The sequence below is a fragment of the Aquarana catesbeiana genome, linkage group LG12 (assembly GCF_042186555.1).
Source record: "Aquarana catesbeiana isolate 2022-GZ linkage group LG12, ASM4218655v1, whole genome shotgun sequence".
Lineage (NCBI taxonomy): Eukaryota > Metazoa > Chordata > Amphibia > Anura > Ranidae > Aquarana > Aquarana catesbeiana.
In genome coordinates this window covers 20,004,854-20,024,992 of record NC_133335.1, presented here as the reverse complement: position 1 = coordinate 20,024,992, position 20,139 = coordinate 20,004,854, and the positions used below count along the sequence as shown (strand labels likewise).

The window sequence follows — 20,139 nt, the reverse complement described above, 5'->3', positions numbered from 1 at the left end:
ACCGGCACTGTACCATATGATGTTGCCGATCACAGCTAGCCTAATGGTAAACCATGGCGTGAATAGATGCCAAACACAGAGAAATGATTGCTCTACAGTGATCATCACTATAATAGGCAATCAATGTTTTTTTTTTTTTTTTTTCTTTATCCCAATCGTTCCCCCAGAACAGTAGTGTCACTACAGTAACAGCACTGCTCTGGTGACAGTATGTAAAATATAAATTGAAAAAAGTTTGCGGTCACGCCAATCGCATTGTTCCCTGATCATCGCCGCGCCAATTGCATTGTTCCCTGATCACCGCCGCGCCAATCGCATTGTTCCCTGATCACCGCCGCGCCAATCGCATTGTTCCCTGATCACCGCCGCGCCAATCGCATTGTTCCCTGATCACCGCCGCGCCAATCGCATTGTTCCCTGATCACTGCCGCGCCAATCGCATTGTTCCCTGATCACTGCCGCGCCAATCGCATTGTTCCCTGATCATCGCCGCGCCAATCGCATTGTTCCCTGATCATCGCCGCGCCAATCGCATTGTTCCCTGATCATCGCCGCGCCAATCGCATTGTTCCCTGATCATCGCCGCGCCAATCGCATTGTTCCCTGATCATCGCCGCGCCAATCGTATTGTTCCCTGATCACCGCCATGCCAAATTTTATTAATTGACAAAAAACATTTTCTTGCCTGTATTTTCCAAAAACTTGTGGCAAAAAATGAGTACAAATACATTTCAACCAAAAAAAGGAAATAATTATAATGCAGGGTTCTTTAGGATCTATCTCTCTGGCTACAGAGAGACTGCATAAGATCAGCAGCACTGAGGCAGAACAATGGATGGAAAGTTACTAAAGTGAAAAAAAGCAGTCCTTTAGCACGTTAAATTTTAGTTGTAGCGGATCTACACGGCATCTGAGCACCATAATCGCAGTTTTATTTAATGTTCAAAGCAAACTCTCCCTTCCATCCATGTTTTATTTTGGTGAGAAATCAATTTCCCAAAAACGCACCCCTAGCATTTCTGGCTGTGGCCATCTTGAGTAAGGGCAGATGGTTGATGGTTCATGTAGCATTTTATGGAATCCATTTGCCCTTTGCAGGCCCATGACAGGAAGGTGTGCTTAGCTGAGAGAGCCCCTCCTCCGCTCCTGGCATGTATGACATTTGCCTAGGCCAGGAACCAGGAAGTAACTAAAGCGTAAAAAAATAAAAAGTTTAAAACAAATATGATCTTTACTAACGCTAGCAGCATGAGGTTTAAAAAAATAATAGTTGAGAGAGTGAAGTTCCATTTCACGTTCATATCTAAAGTTTAAAAGAAAAAAAAAAAGCGCCCATCTTCCTAACAGTGTGTGTGTACTGAATCAGCCGCTTCTCCTCAGCCCACGATCATTCATTACCACACCTAACACCTTTCCTCTCCACCTTTTTATTTTTAGCCTGTGAAGAAGAAGAAAATTAAGCGTGAAATCAAGATTCTGGAGAATTTGCGAGGCGGGCCCAACATCATCACACTGGCTGACATAGTGAAAGATCCTGTGGTGAGCTGACTTTATCTCCTCCTCCCCCCCGACATGTATGATCCTGAACATTGGCTGCTGATCTCACCTAGGCCTGCTCATGTTTGTAACTCCCTGATTGTTGTATTCCCTACAGTCCAGAACGCCGGCGCTGGTATTTGAACATGTCAACAACACAGATTTTAAGGTGAGACCCTGAGCCCCGTGCTGTAGTCTGTTTCCTTAGTCCACATCTTTGAGGTATTGTAAAATTTACCTGAAATTTGAAGCTGAACTAAAGCAGCCACTTGTGATCACAAGCGAATCCAGCATGCTGGTTGTACCCGAGTTGATCGAACGATCAATTTTGTACAATTGGCCTGCCCAATAATGATTCGAATCTCAGTTTCTGCTGAACCGGTTGAGATTCGAATTGTATGGCCGGCCTTTTACCTTAAGCAGACTTGAACTCCCCTTAGGAGAGGAGCAGAAAAAATGCAAGCCCTATAAAAGTCCCTGTCTGGTTTTTCCTTAATGGCTGTAAAGACTTGGCTGTAGCAGGTGCCCACACTTCACATTTTAACAGCTCTGGGGCTGCTTGCAGTGAACCTACTGATGGTGATAATGTCTGAAGCCTAGAGTTCATCCTATCATGGGAGTTCCCTTTAGCTCCATGGGGGGTGTGTGGCTTCATCCCTTGCCTTTTTGGCTGAGGTTTTCACTACATCCATGTGAGACTTCATGGCTCAAATCACCCGGTTATTTGCCACCTGCAGAGACCACATGCACAAGACCAGATATATAGTGAATGTTATAACTTGCACTTAATGTAGCATACAATATGTCAGTTGAACTATACAACGTTTGTGTGATAGAATGCATGACCATTTAACCCCCACAAAAACACCAGTGTGGCAAAGCATTTTATAGAAGATCACGTCTCAGACTTGCAGTCTTTTAAAGTGGTTGTAAAGCCCAAACTTTTTTTAACTTAAAATGGTGTTCCACCCTAAAAAAAAAAAAAAAAAATACATGAATGTGCCTAAAATAAAAAAAAAAAACATTTGGAAATTTTTTTTTTTTTTTTTTTACGTACCTCTAAATGCCTGTTGCTAGGGGGTCCCTCGTAGTCTGCCTCTTCCAGTGCCTGGGCTGGTGACATCACTTCCCCCTCGGCACAGGAAGGGCTCTGCTCCCTCCGTCCTGTCAATCATCTGGGACCCATTACAGGTCCCAGGTGACTGAGCGGCCAATCGCGGCGCTTGGCACCGCTCGTGCATGCGCAGTGGGTGCCAGGCTGTGAAGCCACAGCCCGGTGCCCACAGTTGCAATGCCGGAGCCACTGAACGGAGGGGGAGACGAGCGGGGCTTCGATACCCCGCATCGCTGGACCCCGGGACAGGTAAGTGTCCAATTAAAAGTCAGCAGCTGCAGTATTTGTAGCTGCTGACTTTTTAATTTTTTTTTTTTTTTTTTTTTGATGGACCCTCCTCTAATGCATTCCAAGGTAAAAAAAAAAAATTTAGGTGTCGGCATCCCCACCTCACCCACCCCCTTTTACTTATCTGAGCCCTCATTCGATCTGGCGCTGTGCACATCTGCAGCTCTTCTCTCCCCTCACTTCCGGGTCTCACTGGCTTTGCTGAGGCACCGGGAGCCATAGGCTCCCAGTACTGTCTGTCAAAGTTAGTGACAAGGGAAGGGGGGCGGTGCCGAATCCCGCTGTCTGTCAATGGATGCAGCAGTGGGGCTCAGATGCGAGCATGCACAAGTGCCCCCCCCCCCCCTGCCCCCCATAGGAAGCGGCTTCCTATGGGGACAGAGGGGAGGGGCCAGGAGCGCCTGATGGTGGGAGACCCGAAAAGAGGCGGTTCATTCCATTGCATAGAGCAGGTAAGTATAGACATGTTTGTTGTGGTTTTTTTTTTTTTTTTTTTACCTTTTACAATCACTTTTAAGGTTCGAATTGTAGAGATGTGGTGATCGTTTTTCCTCATCTGTAAAGGAGAAGTAGAGAAGTATATTGAATTTTCAGATTAGGTATACTCATCTCTCAACCCCCCCCCCCCTTCAAGGCCTTATTCACAAATGGGACATTTCCCACTATCATGAACCCCATATAAACTTTTCCCTCACATCCCCAAGAGGGTGCACCGGCCTTGTGCATTAACCAAGACCCCTTTTATATACTCGCATAACCCATGGGGTTTTAAGCACAAAATGCCCAGCAACTCAGCCAGAACTTGTCACCCCTCCCGATAGATCACAACGATGTTCCTAAACTCTGCAGATGCTTTTGCATTTTGAGGGTGCCCCTCTTCAGAGCTAGAAAGTCTGCTTTCAACAACCAAAACCCAGATCACAAATGCTAAGGGCTGCAAACTTCCTTTGAACTAGAATAAGCAGGCACACTAAACATAAGTTGTTAAAACGCATTCACTTATGTCTCCACCATGCACTGCTTATGCATTATGGGCCTATGCAAGTAATGGTAATACTGCAAGGGTGAGTGTAGCCTGTTATAGACCAGAAAGTATTTGGCTTTAGGAGTGAGGTTCTTTGGGGTGGGGGGGTTGGGGAGTTGAGCTGCAGGCAGACCCTAGTTCTTTGTTCTGGGCTTAGTAACAATGTTTGCTGTTTTTGCCCACCCTTTAGTTGGACTACTTCTTGATGTCCCTCAGGTGAAAATCTGTGTCCCTCCTTAGTCGAGACAATTTCTGTTGAGGGGCTCAGGTCCATCCCTCTGTTTACAATCATGGTGTTGGGGTTGTACTTTATTACAAAACTGAGGCATGCTGGAAAGAAGGTGGTAGTAGAGCCCAGGGGGGGCAAAAGACTGTTTTCCTGTGAATTTCATAAAATGGCAGTAAAAACTTGACGGCTTCTAATTCTAAAAGATGTACTAACCAGCCTTTTGTTCTTTCCTATCCACAGCAGTTATATCAAACTCTAACAGATTACGACATTAGGTTCTATATGTATGAAATATTAAAGGTATGTCCAGCACTTTGTTTACCTTCTATTTCTGGGAATTGTTTCTTTAGTGTTGTACTGAGATGCAAACTGGGGAAATAGACACTATTCATGCCTAGTATAATTTATATCATGCAACCTTATCTGCAGGTGGTTATATGGCTATATGCTGTTCTATTTTATATAGATCCTGCTGTTAAAGGATACATTTTTCTTAAAATGTGTTTAATGCTGAACTAATTGGGTATTTCTGTTTTCAAAGAGCATTGTAAACTAAGTTGCCTTTTCATGACCGTGTAGAATGCTTTGATCTATTAACCATTTAGATCTGTTTATTAGGCATATGTAATATGCTGGCATATACTGTGAAGGAAAGAAGTAAAAGCATTTTTGTACATTTCTTCAATATGCTTTGTCCCCTTCAGGCTCTGGATTATTGTCACAGTATGGGTATCATGCACAGGGACGTGAAACCTCATAACGTTATGATTGATCACGAGCACAGAAAGGTATGTAACGTCTGCAGATTGTTCCAGGAACTTCCCATCAAAGGAACAAAACATTGCAACCTTTTTTTTTTTTTTTTTCTTTTCTCTTTCCCTCCAGCTCCGACTAATAGATTGGGGCCTCGCAGAGTTCTATCACCCGGGCCAGGAATACAATGTGAGAGTCGCCTCCAGATACTTCAAAGGGCCAGAGCTGCTTGTCGATTATCAGGTAAGCATGTGGCGGGGACTGTCTGCCGGTTTTGTTGTGTATGTTCGTGAGGGTGGGGTGGTGATTGTTTGCCAGACCTTCATTTTGATGTAATCTTCTCCTCATTGTAATAATTTTGTGTTGCAGATGTATGATTACAGTCTAGATATGTGGAGCTTGGGCTGTATGTTAGCCAGCATGATCTTCAGAAAGGAGCCATTTTTCCACGGACACGATAATTATGATCAGGTGAGTCAATCCTGTGCCTTAGCCCGGGTTCACACTGCCCCCGACTTCAAAGTCAGACCCCAGTGCGACTTTAATGCAAGTCTGACAAAGTATTGCAGGCACCTTTTTTCTTAGCCGGAGCAACTCGGGTCGCACTGATTTAGAACAGTTCCATTGCACAGAATGGAACTGGGGTTTGACTTCTGATGCGTCAAGTGCTCCAAAGTCAGTGATTGTCGCATCAGTGTGAACCGGGCCTAAGTGAGGAACAGATTTTTATTTTTTTTGCCCCAGGTGTGGCATACCTATGACATGAATTGACTTCACTGTTTTATGGTGACCTGTATCTTCTGTTTAGTTTATTAAATGATTGTAAAATGTAATTTAAGGAGTGTAAACATATATAAAATATCAGTTCAAAACCATTTAACATTAATGGGCATTGCTATGACCATGTTTTATTCGAGGGCTAGACAGATCCCTGGAGCAAGGAAGCAATTGTGCCTAAAAAAAAATAAAGTGCTCTTAAATTCTGTGACTCCATTTTTATGCTGCATCAATGGATGGACAGCAGGGGCCCCTTCGACTCTTTAGACCTTATTCAGGCCTTTGTTAAAAGCATATTATGCATTTTTTTATTTGGTGTGTGTGTGGTGTTTATTTTGCGTGTGTTTTACATGTTAACCTCCCTTTTTTTTTAATTTTTTTGTTGGCCTATTTCCTCCCTCTGTAATGCAGTGCATTAATGTGAAGCACTATAACGCTATTCTCTCACTTTTTTGGGGGGGAGCTGTGAACTTTTATGCTTTAGGCCAATTAATAGAAAATAAAAGGGCCCTTTATATTTGCAGCAGCTCGTTTCTCTTTGCTTCCAGACTAACCATTTTTATTTTCTTTCTCAGCTGGTGAGAATAGCCAAAGTCCTGGGAACAGAAGATCTGTATGATTACATTGATAAGTACAATATTGAACTGGATCCTCGCTTCAATGACATTTTGGGCAGGTAAGCGTTTTTTTTTCTTCATCCTGTGACATTGTGTTGTAACAGGATGTATTTTACTCTGCAGTTGTCCAGTCTTTTGCTGAACCTTATTTGGCAGAGATGCTGGTTAAAGGGAACCTTTCCTTAAAGAGGAACTGCAGTCTGTTTACATAATTTGTAATAATATCTTTGCCAATCTGAAGCTTCCCTCCAACCACTTTGCAAATTTTATATACACTGTGGTTCTATATTTGCCAAATATGCTGCAGAAATCTCCCTCCACTGAGTCCTGGCTGCAGCCATTTTACCCGTGGACAGCTGAAGCTGCTGCCTGTTCACTTTCTGGATTTACACAGAGGCACACCTCCAGCTCTGCAGCTTTCATTGACCCTCTTACGACTAAGTTTTAGAAAGCCCAGTAAAGATTCCATGAGTTTTTTGCTGTATTCAAGGTTAGTGATTTGAAAGTCAAAAGGTGTGTTAGAGCCGCCCGCCCCCCCCCCCCCCCCCCCCGTATCACGTAAGATACCTGGCTGATCCTACCTGGTTCTGCCCTCCCCCTGTAAACTGACCAAAATTTATCATGGCTGCTGAGCCCTGACACCGTGGTCAGTTTACGTGCCTCCGTCATCCACAGCTCTCCTCTGTCCTCTCCCCCCTCCCTGCTAGTCGGCCCCAGTCTGCAGCCTAGCCCTCCCCTCCTGCTGCTATCATAACTATCTTATGCCTACAATCTCCTCTATTACATTACATGATGTATCCCAGTGTATATGTTTTTGTAAAAATAAGCCGCTGTAAACCTTTTTCATAGCGCCCCTCACGTACCCGCCCCCCCCCTCTCTCCTCTCCTCCTGGCTGATGGTGGTGGATTCTCAGACCCTCCCGCTGTAGCTGTCAGATCAAGAGGAGAAAGGCGGCCGGTCCCATGAGCGGCGCTATGAAATAAGATTTACAGTGGCTTATTTAAAAAAAAAAAACTAGGCACATAATTTAAAGGGGTTTAAAAACCCTTTGCTTTTCACCTTAATGCATTCTATTCGTTAAGGTGAAAAACCTTCTGTAGTGCAGCAGCCCCCCTTTTACTTGCCTGAACTCGATCATTCCAGCAACAGGGACAAGCACAGCAGCTCCAGCCTCTCTCGGGTCCTCATTGGATAGGTTGATAGCAGCAAGAGCCATTGGCTCCCGCTGCTGTCAATCAAATCCAGTGAGATGGGAGCAAGGGCTGGGGCCGAGTCTTGCTGTCTGTGTCAATGGACGCAGCAGTAGGACTCGAGAGCACGCCCACATGAGTACCCCCTTGGAAAGTGGCTCTGTGGGGGCACTTGAAGAGGAGGAGCCCGGAGCGCCGCTGAGGGACCCTAGAAGAGGATCGGGGCCGTTCTGGCAAAACCCTTGCACAGAGGCAGGTAAGTATGACATGTTTATTTTAAAAATAAAAAAAATAAAAAACCTTTACAACCCCTTTAATATAACAAAGGGGATTGTAGGCATAAGACAGTGGCTTAACCACTTTAAGGTAAAAACCTTCAAATACCTTAACAATGCGCCCCCCCCCCCCCCCCCCCCAAACTTACTGGAGCCCTCTTGATCCAGTGCTGTGCCCAGCTGCAGCGCCACTGCTTTCTTCCTTTGTATCAGATACTGATGGCATAGGCTCCTGGTGTCAGTTGTGAGAAGGTAGCAGGGGCAAGGGTGCACTCTGCGTGTCTGGGGCCCACATGGTGCACGACCACCCCAGGGGGGTGCACCCGCAAGAAGGAGCAAGACAGGGCCAGCAGGGGACTCCAGAAGAGGAGGTAAGGGGCTGCCCTGTTCAACATTGTTGCACACCGCAGGCAAGTGGTTTGTTTTTTTTTTTTCTTTGCAAAAAAAAAAAAAAGAAAGCATGGAGCTATTTAATATCGATTTAAGCCACTGGTTTTTGTTCTCCAAAGCGAACCAGAGTCTTACCTGTCCTAAAGCTCGTTTATGGTTAAGGCTTCAGTTGGTATAATTGTGGTTGCTGGTCAAGAAAGCAGAGAAATATGGACGGTCGACATCCAACCTTTCATATGAGGAAGGAGGGTGCTGGGAATTTTTGGTGCATTTTTTTTTTTTTTCCTTTGGATATAGTTCGGAAGGCCTATATAGTGCTGGCACCTCAGTGACTTCTGGAAAGAAAATGCTGTTGCATGTTGGTATTGAAGGGGAGGTGTCCTAAATGCCAAGTATGGTCAATATTTGCATGCTGGCAGCCGTGTTCATTTTTGCCAGTTTTTCTATGGACGGGTTCCCTTTCACAGCCATGGATTTAATTGCATCTCCCTCAAACATTGCTCCATTCTTTCATCCTCCAGACATTCCCGTAAGCGGTGGGAGCGCTTTGTGCACAGTGAGAATCAGCACCTGGTCAGTCCAGAGGCTCTGGATTTCCTGGACAAACTGCTGCGATACGATCACCAGACACGACTGACTGCTCGTGAAGCCATGGACCACCCATACTTCTGTGAGTATCAATCCCCGCCTCAGCCTCCTATTACTGAACAGGAGAAGGGTGGCTTCTCATGCTGTGTCTTTCCTTGCAGACCCCATTGTGAAGGACCAGTCTCGGATGGGCACCTCTAACATGCCCAGCGGCAGCACCCCAGTCAGTAGCGCCAGTATGATGTCAGGTCAGTCCCAGCCCAAGTCCAGTGTCCGTGACAAGTCAGGTCAGTCCTTGGCAGGTGTACCATAGCTCCCTCTGGTGGTGGTTCCTTGTATACGGATGATCACACTGTGCACTTTAATTATGCACCTGTAATTGGGCTCCTTCCTAGAAATCTGTTAGTCTTCAATCTAGCAGAAGAAAAACTGCACAGTTGGGTGTATTCCTCAATTTCTTGTGATCCACATTGTATTTTTTTTTTTTTTTTTTTACTTTAATTTCGCACTTACCACAAAAACGGGTCTGATAACTTCTTGATCATCAGTCTGTATTGCAATCAATGTTTGACAAATCTTTATGTAACAGGTCCTCTTCCGTGAAGCACTTCCCTCAGTATGAGATGTCCAGTAAGCACATTTCTTGTATTTATAGCCTTAAATGCATCTTGACCAAGGTATAGGCCATTTATCCTGAGGTGCAGATGAGACCGCTGTATTTAGGCTAGAAACCATTTCACATAAAAGTGTACGTTCTCTGGTGTTCACTATTTATTCAGCTTTTCATGCTTCCATGGAAGCTTTCAAGCTGTCTGCAATTCCTAAACTATACGGTTTAAACTGCAGGGGTCTCAAACTAACGGCGCTCCAGCTGTTGCGGAACTACAAGTCCCATCATGCCTCTGCCTGTGGGAGTCATGCTTGTAACTGTCAGCCTTGCGATGCCTCGTGGGACTTGTAATTTTGCAACAACTGAAGGGCCGCCAGGGCCCCTTCTTCTTCTTCCCCTTCCCCCCCCCCCCCATGTACCAATATAGCATTAATGTACTTGTTTTGCAAAAATTAAAGCTTTCCATTCTATACAGGCTTACCCAACTCTTCATAGCTGTTTAAACACACGGCTCGATTACGTCTAACTTCCTGGTTAGACTTTAGGTCATGACACAGGAAAAAGTTGACCAGCTGATCTCATTAGCGCACACCCTGCATCATCTTCACTCAGCTGGTCAAATCCTTCCTGTGTCATGACCTAAAGTCTGACCAGGAAGTAAGGCAGAAGTAATCAAGCCGTGTGTTTAACCATTTCAATACAGGGCACTTTCACCGCCTTCCTTCCCAGACCAATTTTCAGCCTTCAACGCTGTCGCACTTTCAGTGACAACTGTGCGGTCATGCTACACTTTACCCCAATGACATTTTTTATTATTTTGCTCACACAAAATAGAGCTTTCTTTTGGTATTTAGCCACTACTTGCTTTTTTTATTTTTCGCGATATAAGCAAAAATTTTGAAAAAAAAAAAAAAAAAAAAACAATTTTCTATTTTAAAAGAAATCCAATGAAATCAAATGTCATAAATTTAGGCCAAAATGTATTCTGCTGTATGTCTTTGGTAAAAAAAAAAAAAAATCCTGGTAAGTGTTTTACTAATTGGTTTGTGTGATCACGGACAGACTTATGCAGATGATCACTGGGACAGATGATTTTACTGGGACATATGTGGGACAGGTGTTTTTACTTTTTTGGGGTGCGGTGTGTAAAAGAACAGCTTATCACTGATCACCGCCGGCTGCAGCGATCCACTCTCCCTCTCCTCACTGACAACTTCTGTGTGAGGAGAAGAGAGACGATCGTCTAGCAACCGGCTCTCTATTTACATCACATGATAGCTGTGATTATACACAGCCATCATGTGATCAGGTGGGCCAATCGAATCCCTCCTGCCGATTTGAGATGCGCCGTGTCTGGGTGACACGAGCGCATCGGGATCGCGCATCTGCACGGCCACGACACAACTCCTCTGCGGGACGTTCCTGAACGTCCACTCAAGAGGAAGTGCCCACCCGGCCATTTATGTGCAGTGGCCAGGTGGGAGGTAATTAAACAGATGAGTGAGGTAAGCCTATGTAGAATTAATGGAAAGCTGTTTTATTTTTGCAAAATAAATACATTAATGCTATATTGGTACACAGGGAAGCTGGAATTTTTAAAAAAGGGGGAGGATAGGGATGTATGGTTTGCCTTTGAGATTCTCTATAGGTATGTTCAACTTGTTTAGAGAAGTTCAAAGTGCATTAACCAGAAAAATCAGAATCCATCATGTACCTCTTATATGGAAGGAAGGTATAGTTAAAGTATTTTGGATAGAGCACAGGAGGGTTATAACCCCAGTCAGATTTTTTTTTTTTTTTTTTTCCCATCTGTTGAAAGTAACCCAAAATTTTGGATTTTCTTTTGTCCCCAGAAAAGTAATCAAGGGGGAATCTCCTAAACGGGGGCACAGACAGATTTCCCTTTCCACTCCATCCAAAACTAAATTTGTGTATAAGTAAACGCTTATCAGATTTTTGTACTAGTTTTTTTTTTTTTTTTTTCTTCCAAAATTGTAAACTTTTGCCACTTAAAGCATAAAAAAAATTTATAAATCTCTGTAGTACGTGCAATCGTTTTCCCTTTTTCCCATGTTTTCTCCTATTTAAACTTACTTCGGGTAGTGAAAATAAACTGATGTGCCAGAAATGATGTTCTCCTACCATCCTGTGTGACAGAACAGTGGCTTTTTTGCACTGAATTCCTAAGTCCAAATTCCAAAATTTCTTTGTTTTCTGATTACAAATAGCCCCCCCCCCCCCCCCCAAAAAAAAATCTCCATAACCTCTTCATGTGCACAGGAGGTTATCGGCAAACTAAATTTCTGGCAAAATCTACAAGGTTTTTTTCTTTCACTTATCAAACTTAGCAGACCAGTAGGGCAGCCTTTTTCAACCAGGGTGCCCTGATGTTTCTCCAGGGGTGCCTTGGCAAAATGCCTAAAAATTGCTCAAAAATTGTATACAAGCCGGCAGGTGGATCAAGCCTGCCTTTTAGTTACACAAAGCCACTAGTTTTCATTGTGCAACATTTCAACCTTCCAGCCACCAGCAACCTAACAACCAATGATGGTAAAAACACATTTTTCACATTTTAAAATGGGGTGCCTTGACTGATAAGGTTGAGAAACACTGCAATAGGGAGCAAATAAGACCAGTTCATTGTTTACATACAGTTCAAACCTCCTTTGGCTGTGCATTTGATGGCACTGCTGTCCACCAACTACTGGTGCAGGACTACAAGTTCCATGATGCATCAGGCACTGTATTCATGTGCTTTTTGCACAAGTTTTTGGTGCTCTGTATAGCAGTGCTGGCTCTGTGTTGGCAGCCTTGTTGTCGCACATGAGCGTTCAGCTTCGGGTGACAACGCTGTGTATACAAGCAGACCCTGCAAGGCAGCGGCGTCACTCTAGAACAGGAAATGGCTTGGGCAGGGGGGGAAATATTCATTATAGTTTGTTTTGAAATTGTAGGCTGCACAGGAACATTGAGAAGTTTAAGTACACCTAAAGGTTATTTTTAATGTGCCTGGGTTTACATGCATTCTTCTGGGTTGCAGTACTTGGTGCTTTGCTACTTGCATTATTAACACCTTTCTGTTACCACCTCCCGATCCTTTAAGTCAGCGGTTCTCAACTCCTGTCCTCAGGACCCGCTAACAGGCCAGGTGTGCAAGATAACAGAAATGCATCACAGGTGATATAATTTGCTGCTCAGTGATTGCAGTATTCTAGTCTGCATCTCCCCAAGGTCATACTTAAAATCTGTCCTGTTAGTGGGTCCTGAGGACAGGAGCTGTAAGTGGATCTATATGCCGGAGGTGGACTTTCCCGATCATGTGATCGCCATGATTGGAATTCTCTCAATCGCAAGTATGCATCAGGAGCTTTCCAGTACCCATTTGTTACTGTGATCGGAGTTTGCTCTCAGCACAGTTAAGTGTTTACCTCAGGCTGCATATATGTGGCCGCTTGGCGTATATGCCCACCCCACCAAGAGGCAAGAGATATGTTCCAAGTTGGAAGGTAGTGGTTAATTGTACACTTTTGCATAATATATATAGTAAGGTTTAGATTTGGTCTGTCTTTGCAAAACAAATCAAGGGCCTTCTTGGGTCACTCTGTCATTGCAGAACCCGCTGCTTCTTTTCTCTACAAAACCTTGTATGTATGTAATCCATCCATGCAATTTCTAACAGGCTTTTTTTTTTTTTGTGTTTTTATCTTATTTTCTCCTACCAGGGATTTCCACGGTGCCAACTCCCTCAGCTCTGGGTTCTCTAGCTGGATCACCAGTCATCTCTGCAACCAACACCCTCGGGACGCCCGTCGCAGCCACTGCCGGAGCCCCCCAGTAGGGTTTTTCTGTCCTGGCGCTTTGTCAGGAAGAGGGCAAGCAGATCCGGAAGAAGAAGAAAAAAAAAATCCCCCACACCTCAGCCCCTCTACCTGACTACAACTCCCACCTTTCCGTGGAGGGAGGGGGCTGCCCAAAGAACAACCATGCCCCCTGGACGCGCCGTATCTGAGCAGTTGCTTGTGGATCTTTAGTAGTTCTGTCATTATATATAAAAAAAAAAAAATTATAGGCTGAATAATTTTTTTTTTGTTTGTTTTGTTTATTTTATTTTATTTTTTTTTTTTACTTTTGTTATGGCACCTGTTCACAGGTGGTACTTGTGTCTGGGCCGTGGATCCTGGACTTGGCCCTCTCCAATATCTCCCTGGATGTTTCATTGTTTGTTTAATTTCTGTTCTGTTTCTGCTCCTCCTCATTACCTTGTCTCTGTCTTCTGCTGCAGAGGGAGGGATGAGGGACAGTTTTGCCATGTACCTTAATCCTCCTGGCTGGACTTTGCTGTGACTCAGCAGTCATTTGGCATCTGCATGGTTTCCTTTCATTTTTTCCTTTCTCCCCCCATAAAGGGCTGCAATGTCCTCCTGTTTTGGTATTGCACCTTAGTTTTTGATATATACCCAAAAATATTAGTATACCACCACCACGTGTAAATGGTTGAGCCTGCCATCCACTGGACTAATGTCGCTAGTTCCTGTTCATAATCAATTTATAGGCGGAACAGGCAAAGCCACAGTATGGCAGTCTCCACGATATATGGTGACAGGTACAATTTCTTTAATAAATAAAAAAACAAAGTCTCTAGATTCTATTTCTTTTCTGTAGACAACTGTACAATAGAGCAACAGGAGCCACGTCTTGTTTAGGGTTTTTTTTGGCTAGCATAATAATCCATCAGCCAGCAGAATAAAGTAACGGGGAAATAAGGTGATTTCCTGTTTAAGATTATGCTATATTTGTAGCTGGCGTGCCGCGAGACGCTTGTTGGCTCTTTCTGTGCTCTTTCCAAAGAGAAAGTTGTCCGATTGGAAAAAGAATGCTGCCTGGGGAGGCTTAAAATACATTTTTGGATATATATATATATATGATTCATAATTAAATTGGTCTTTTTTTTTTTTTTTTTATCCATTTTTTTTTTTTTCGGATATCAAGCCCCCAATGGGCCCTGTATCACAGGCTTCCCAGAAACCACCTTATTAAGTATTTTGCCCCACGTTAAGCCAAACTGCCCCCACCAGCCACTTTTTTTTTTTTTTTTTTTTTTGCCTGAGTGGCACCTTGCCATGCCTCTTCCCCCAACATTTTACCTACATGGAGCTGTAAGAATGATGCCCGCGCTCCTCCTTCCCATTCAGCGTGGGGGTGTTTTTTGGTCCCGTTTGGAGACGCCCCACATCCACCACAACCATTTTTTATTTCTCTTGTACCCCCCCAGAAAGATTTTTGCTCCAGTCGACAAAATTCTCCCTACACCCATTTTCCCTGTTGTCCAGCAAAGAGCGGTCCCAGTGACAGATGATGCTTTTTTCCTTCACATGTGACAGATCTAATGTTGGAACTATTTGGTGTAAATAAACATGGTTTTATTTATCAAGGTTAGATTCTGTCTTGTGGCTCAGCACCTTTATTGGGTTCATGTGTAATGTTTCCTCTCACTGTACTCTGGGGAACCTTGGGGATACTAGCTTGTAAATAGTTTTAATCCGCATTTACAAAATAACAAGCTTTTAAGTTGCTTTGTTGAAATAGCTTTCGCCTCCTTTGTTTGGACGTTGAATATGATCTTAATAGGAATGTTGGTTGTAGGTATTAACCACTTTAGTCCCAGTACAAAAAATATTCAAGTATGGGACTTTGAGACAGGCTGAAACACATTATAGGAGTAAAGATTTATTGGCATAAGTGTCAAAATGTGTAACATTTGTACATGAAAAGTAAATGCTCAAAGCATATACAACACCCTAGTATAATTACCTTGGAAAACATTACATACATATAACCATAATGGAAAATAATAGTGCATAAAACCAATGATGGAAATGGGGACTGCATCCTTAAAATCTTGGTGCGTTTTGTCGATAATCCGACTTATCAGGAGCGGATGCTAGAGTATCTGTAGATAATAAAAACCCATGTTATGGGAAAGTTATGTGTAAAAATTGTTTGAATAGATGGTCTTTAGTCCCAGAGTCAGGGTGTTTTTTTTTTTTTTTTTTTTTTTTTTTTTTTTTTTTGTGTGTGTGTTTTTTTACATAGCAAAAGTTATCACACAGGGCAGTGGTTGTGGTTCTCAACCCTGTTCTCAAGTACCCCCAACAGCCCATGTTTTGGGAATTTTTTACATAAAAAAAGCTGTCCAAAATACCAATCCATTGGCTCATTTAAAGCACCTGTGCAAGATAAAGGAAAACCTGGCCTGTTGGGGGTACTTGAGGACAGAGTTAAGAACCACTGACAATAGGGGACCAGTAGAGCCATATGGGATGGCATATAGGTAGGTGGCAGGTTCTCTTTGAGACCTCTGGGGTCTGTCTCCCCTGTACTCCACTGCAGCTGATGGTTGTGGAAGTGATCTGCTTCAGAGCCGCAGGTATTATTGGACAAGATTTATATAGCACCAACAGTTTGCGCAGCACTTTCCAACATAAGGGCAGACGGTACACTTACAATACAATTCAATACAGAAGGAATTGGAGGGCCCTAATCGTTAGAGCTTACAATCTAAGTGGGGAGGGTCAAGTGATACAAAAGGTAATAACTGTGGGGGGGAATGAGCTGATGAAAATAAAAGTACAGTTATTAGGTTGGGGGCCAGATAGGCTTCTCTCAAGAGAAGTTTTTAGGGAGCATCTAAAAGCAAGCAGAGTAAGAGTCAGACAGATTGGGGGGTAGGGAGTTCCATAGGAGAGGCTTGGGAAAAGTCCTGGAAGCAAGCATGCGAAGGAACTAGAGAGCAGGGGGTCTTGGGAGGAACAAAGGTAACGTGTAGGTTGGTATTTTGAGACTAGGTTAGTGATGTAGCTGGGGGCCGAGTTATGGGTGGCTTTTTAAGTTGTTAAATACAAAATTCTAATGTGTTTGGAAGCCAATAGAGGGGTGGTGGCCACTGAACGCTTGGTAAGGTGGATGAGTCTGGCAGCAGCCTTCATGATGGATTGAAGGTGGGGATAGCCTATGTAAAGGTAATCCCGTGAGGAGGGAGATGACCAGGGAGTGAATCGGCTTTGTGGTGTCATTGATTAGAAAGGGCCATATTTGCAGAGGATGAGGCAACACGATTTGGACAGTGTTTGGACGTGGGGCTGTAGATTTCACATATCGGGTCTACATGAAAGCTGACAGTCAACTTTCCAAATGTTGAAAACAGATAAGGTGCTAAAGCTCAATTCAATCAATCCTAATAAGCAGCAGCAACAATATGAACAAAAATGTAAAAACAGTGCAGCACTAATAATTATAAATATACATTGATAAACGTATTCAGAAAAGGTGCAAACACAACAATAAAAAAGAAAAATGGTGCTAAGCAGTTAAAATTGGTCAGGTCTATAAAGTTCTTGTATGGAGACCAGTAATGTTGCTCACACAGATGTGATACTGAACGACGAAACCTTCACCTTCAAACCACATAGCAGCCTTTTACCATACAGATTTGATCAAACGGGCATTTGTTTTTCTATTCGCTGGGCAGGTTATAGGCCTTGATATAGGTGTTTGGAGTGCAGCCAACACAGTGGTTAAACAGTTGTCGTCCTGCTCCGCATCACTTCCTATATCTGGATCATTGTTTTCGGTCCCTGGAGCGCAAAAAAATAAAGTGGGAGGCGTTCCTCCCTGTATATCTACAGTGGCGTGTCCAATGGCCACACCCCTGATGTCGATGAAATGCGTAGGGTGGAGCGACAGCATGTGATGTCATTGCGCACTGGGCACAGCAGCCATTTTGTTGGTTTGAAATTTTACACTGAAATGCTTTTTTATATATATATATATATATATATATATATATATTTATTAAATGTGAGTGCGTTACATTGAGTATTTCCAATTCTACTACACTGAGTTGGCTCTGTTCTCTCTGATTATCATCTATTGGGATGCAAACAAAATCTTAGGCACAAATGAATGTTCTGAGAATTTTTGTTTGAAGACTTTTAATTCAAAATTCTATCTATGGCAGACTTAACGATCCAACATCTCCCTTTTTTTTTTTTTTTTGTCAGCTGGTATTTTACATTCCACTCCCCCCCCATATATTGATGGTTATAAGATGTCTGTACTTGAGCATCTGGAGGGGACATGCTGAGCTAGGGTTGCCCTCCTAAAAATTGGCCTATTATTGTACACCAACTTATTAAAAAGTGATTACTACCTTAGATAAATTCAGAAAAGGTGTGTGGTGTTTTTTTTTTTTTTTAAACCTAAAAGTGCTGCTTGAAACCCCTCCTTAAAGTCTAGCCTACACTGAAAATAACCAGATTGGATGTCTCAGAGCAACTTGGCACTACTGGAAAACTGCTTTTTGGTGTGGGGACATAGGCCTGGTCCGCACCTATGCAGGTTGTAGTGAGCATATTCCAGGTGCATTTTTTCAAATGTTTTTGAACCATTAAAGTCTACCGAACCAAAAACCAGGAAAGTTCTTAACCCTTTCCATAAAATGCATGGATGTGAACATGACTCATAGGAAACCATGTTAAATGGACTGTAGTGTTTCTGCTAAACTGAAAATGCATAGGTGTGAACCAGGCCTTAGGAAGAATCCTGACAATTGGCAACAGAGGCTCTTAGAAAGGGATATTTCAGGCTGGCTTCTCTTGGCATATATATATATATGAGAGAGAGAGAGAGAGGTGGTACAATGATGCATGAGTGGCCAGGCCATGCTCTGCTTCTGCAGGGTTTGCATCCTTGCTGCCTGAAAAACTTCATAGCTCATTTTGCAGACAACTGAGCTATACCCCGAGGGCTCAGCCAGTGAGGGAGCAACATCATAGAAGAGTGCCATTAGTTTCCTTCTAGCACTGAATATGGTGTGCAGCTGATCTGTGACTGAGGTTCTCAGTACCCTTAAAGTAGATTTGAAAATGAGATGTTGCAGTCTATCTCTAGTATTAACACCTTCACTTCCTTGTTTGCAGTTTTGACACAAACTGCAGTTCAATCCTGACCTGGTCTAAACCTTCCTTACTCTTATACATTGGATCACAAGCTGTGCCGATTCTATTTTTCCCCAGGTCCAAGTTTGAGATCTATATTAAATTTGCTAAAAGATGCCAAAGCTTGCATTGCTTGAGGGATGCAAGCTTCTTCAATATCTAGGTTATACTGCTGCCTGAAGGACTGGACTCGGGCAAACAAAATCACTCTAGGCCAGCCCATAGGGTATAACTAGCATGTGTCAGTTTGCTGCTACTGTCCTGGGAGGATTGATGTCTCCTAATCGTTCAGGCCACAGACACCACCTTCATGAGTAAACAATGGGTTATAGGTGTGTACCTTCGGGTGCTTGGCCACTGGCAAGCTTTTGAGGACTTGCCTCCCTTATAACCTTACCCCACTCTGCCCAGTATTGTGCTAGTGTCTGCAGGTGATGGACTTCTCCTTTTGTGGAGAAGTTAGCTTTAGTTTATTTTTCTTCAATTGACACCTCATACAGAAGCAGTGTATCTGGATCGATTTTGATCTGCTCTGGGGGTGGCCTGTAATGTTGCTCAGGCGCTGGATCTTGCATGGGTACTCCATCTTAGCACTTGGTGCAATATGTTGAGTAACCCAGTCCGTAAAGACCCCTTGGGTGATATTCCCACTGTGATGGACAAAGCCTAAACTTTATATACAGTCAAAACTGCCTCAGCATCCGATTTTTAGCTCTATTTTAGGTAAGCAACAAGTGGCCCATTTGATTAAAGCAGAATTTTTTTTTATGCATCGGTCACGTTTTAGCAAACAATTTTATTGTCTTAATACAGCCATCTCTCTTCTCCCACTTATGTTTCTCAACCAGAGTCAGATCCCAATAGCCTGGCCCTATAAGAGTCTAAGTTGGACAGCGAAGACGAGGTGGAGGCAGTGTTAATATATTAAAGCGGGAGCTTCACCTAACATGCTTGCTATCAATGAAAAGCTCATTGCCTCACAAATCCTGTAACACATCCCCTGTTTATTAACAGAATATGTGATCTATGATGATTGGGTCACTCCTAAAGGATTTTCACTCCCCCCGCAGAAACCTTGAAGGACTCTAGCGAGTGGACATAGTTTAAAAAGTAATGGGCTGTTCATGTGGTTAATCTGCCATGTCTGTCCGAATTCCACTGTACCTATTGAAGATGTTCCTCAGATTCGGCAGATAGAAAAATTGTGATGCTGCTAACAGCGGTCTTCAACCTGGCTTGTCCAGTCCTGCAACCAGTTCTTGCTGCAATATCAGTTTGTCAAACTGTGGCTAACTGTGCTAGGACAATAAATAACCAACATGATCATGCTGTTATAGCGCAATTACATCAGTTGCCTTCTGCTCTGCTTTTGTGTAGAAGACCTAGAACATATCATGAGACAAAGCTGCAGACTGGCTCTGATCTCCATTCACATGCACTGAATCTTATGTTGTACTTGCCTTTGGCAGGATGAATGCTCAACTTTTGTTTTGCAATTGCTCTCTTTGGACTGGTCTTCCTGTGGGCTACTTGCAGAGTAGGGTAAGAGGGTCGCTAAGGAGTACACAGAAACCTGGGTGTAACCCCTCCTGTGGCAAAAAAGTTGCAAGGGCATTCCTTTATGACTGTAGGCAGTGAAGAAGGTGATGTGTGGTGTAACCTGTTCATCCACCTGAGACTTGAATCTTGTTACATTTTAGTGCCAAATTTGAATTTTTTTTTTTTTTTTTTTTTTTTTAAACACAAGAACA

The 20,139-nt window shown here is 43.3% G+C and overlaps 1 protein-coding gene across 3 annotated transcripts in view; it reads left to right on the top strand.

The window, feature by feature from the left end:
- The window catches only part of CSNK2A1 (casein kinase 2 alpha 1), a 44,809-nt gene extending 29,981 nt beyond the window's left edge, over positions 1 to 14,828 (top strand). The window contains exons 4-14 of one of the 3 annotated variants that reach the window (XM_073607341.1): positions 1,438 to 1,539; positions 1,655 to 1,705; positions 4,432 to 4,491; positions 4,896 to 4,979; positions 5,077 to 5,187; positions 5,314 to 5,415; positions 6,297 to 6,397; positions 8,716 to 8,864; positions 8,944 to 9,069; positions 9,372 to 9,412; positions 13,115 to 14,828. In XM_073607341.1, coding sequence (XP_073463442.1) covers positions 1,438 to 1,539; positions 1,655 to 1,705; positions 4,432 to 4,491; positions 4,896 to 4,979; positions 5,077 to 5,187; positions 5,314 to 5,415; positions 6,297 to 6,397; positions 8,716 to 8,864; positions 8,944 to 9,069; positions 9,372 to 9,385 — 900 coding nt within the window. In that variant the 3' untranslated portion in view covers positions 9,386 to 9,412; positions 13,115 to 14,828. The remainder of the gene's footprint in view (positions 1 to 1,437; positions 1,540 to 1,654; positions 1,706 to 4,431; positions 4,492 to 4,895; positions 4,980 to 5,076; positions 5,188 to 5,313; positions 5,416 to 6,296; positions 6,398 to 8,715; positions 8,865 to 8,943; positions 9,070 to 9,371; positions 9,413 to 13,114) is intronic. The other 2 variants (XM_073607340.1, XM_073607339.1) reach the window with 2 other exon arrangements.
- Positions 14,829 to 20,139: the final 5,311 nt, after the last annotated feature.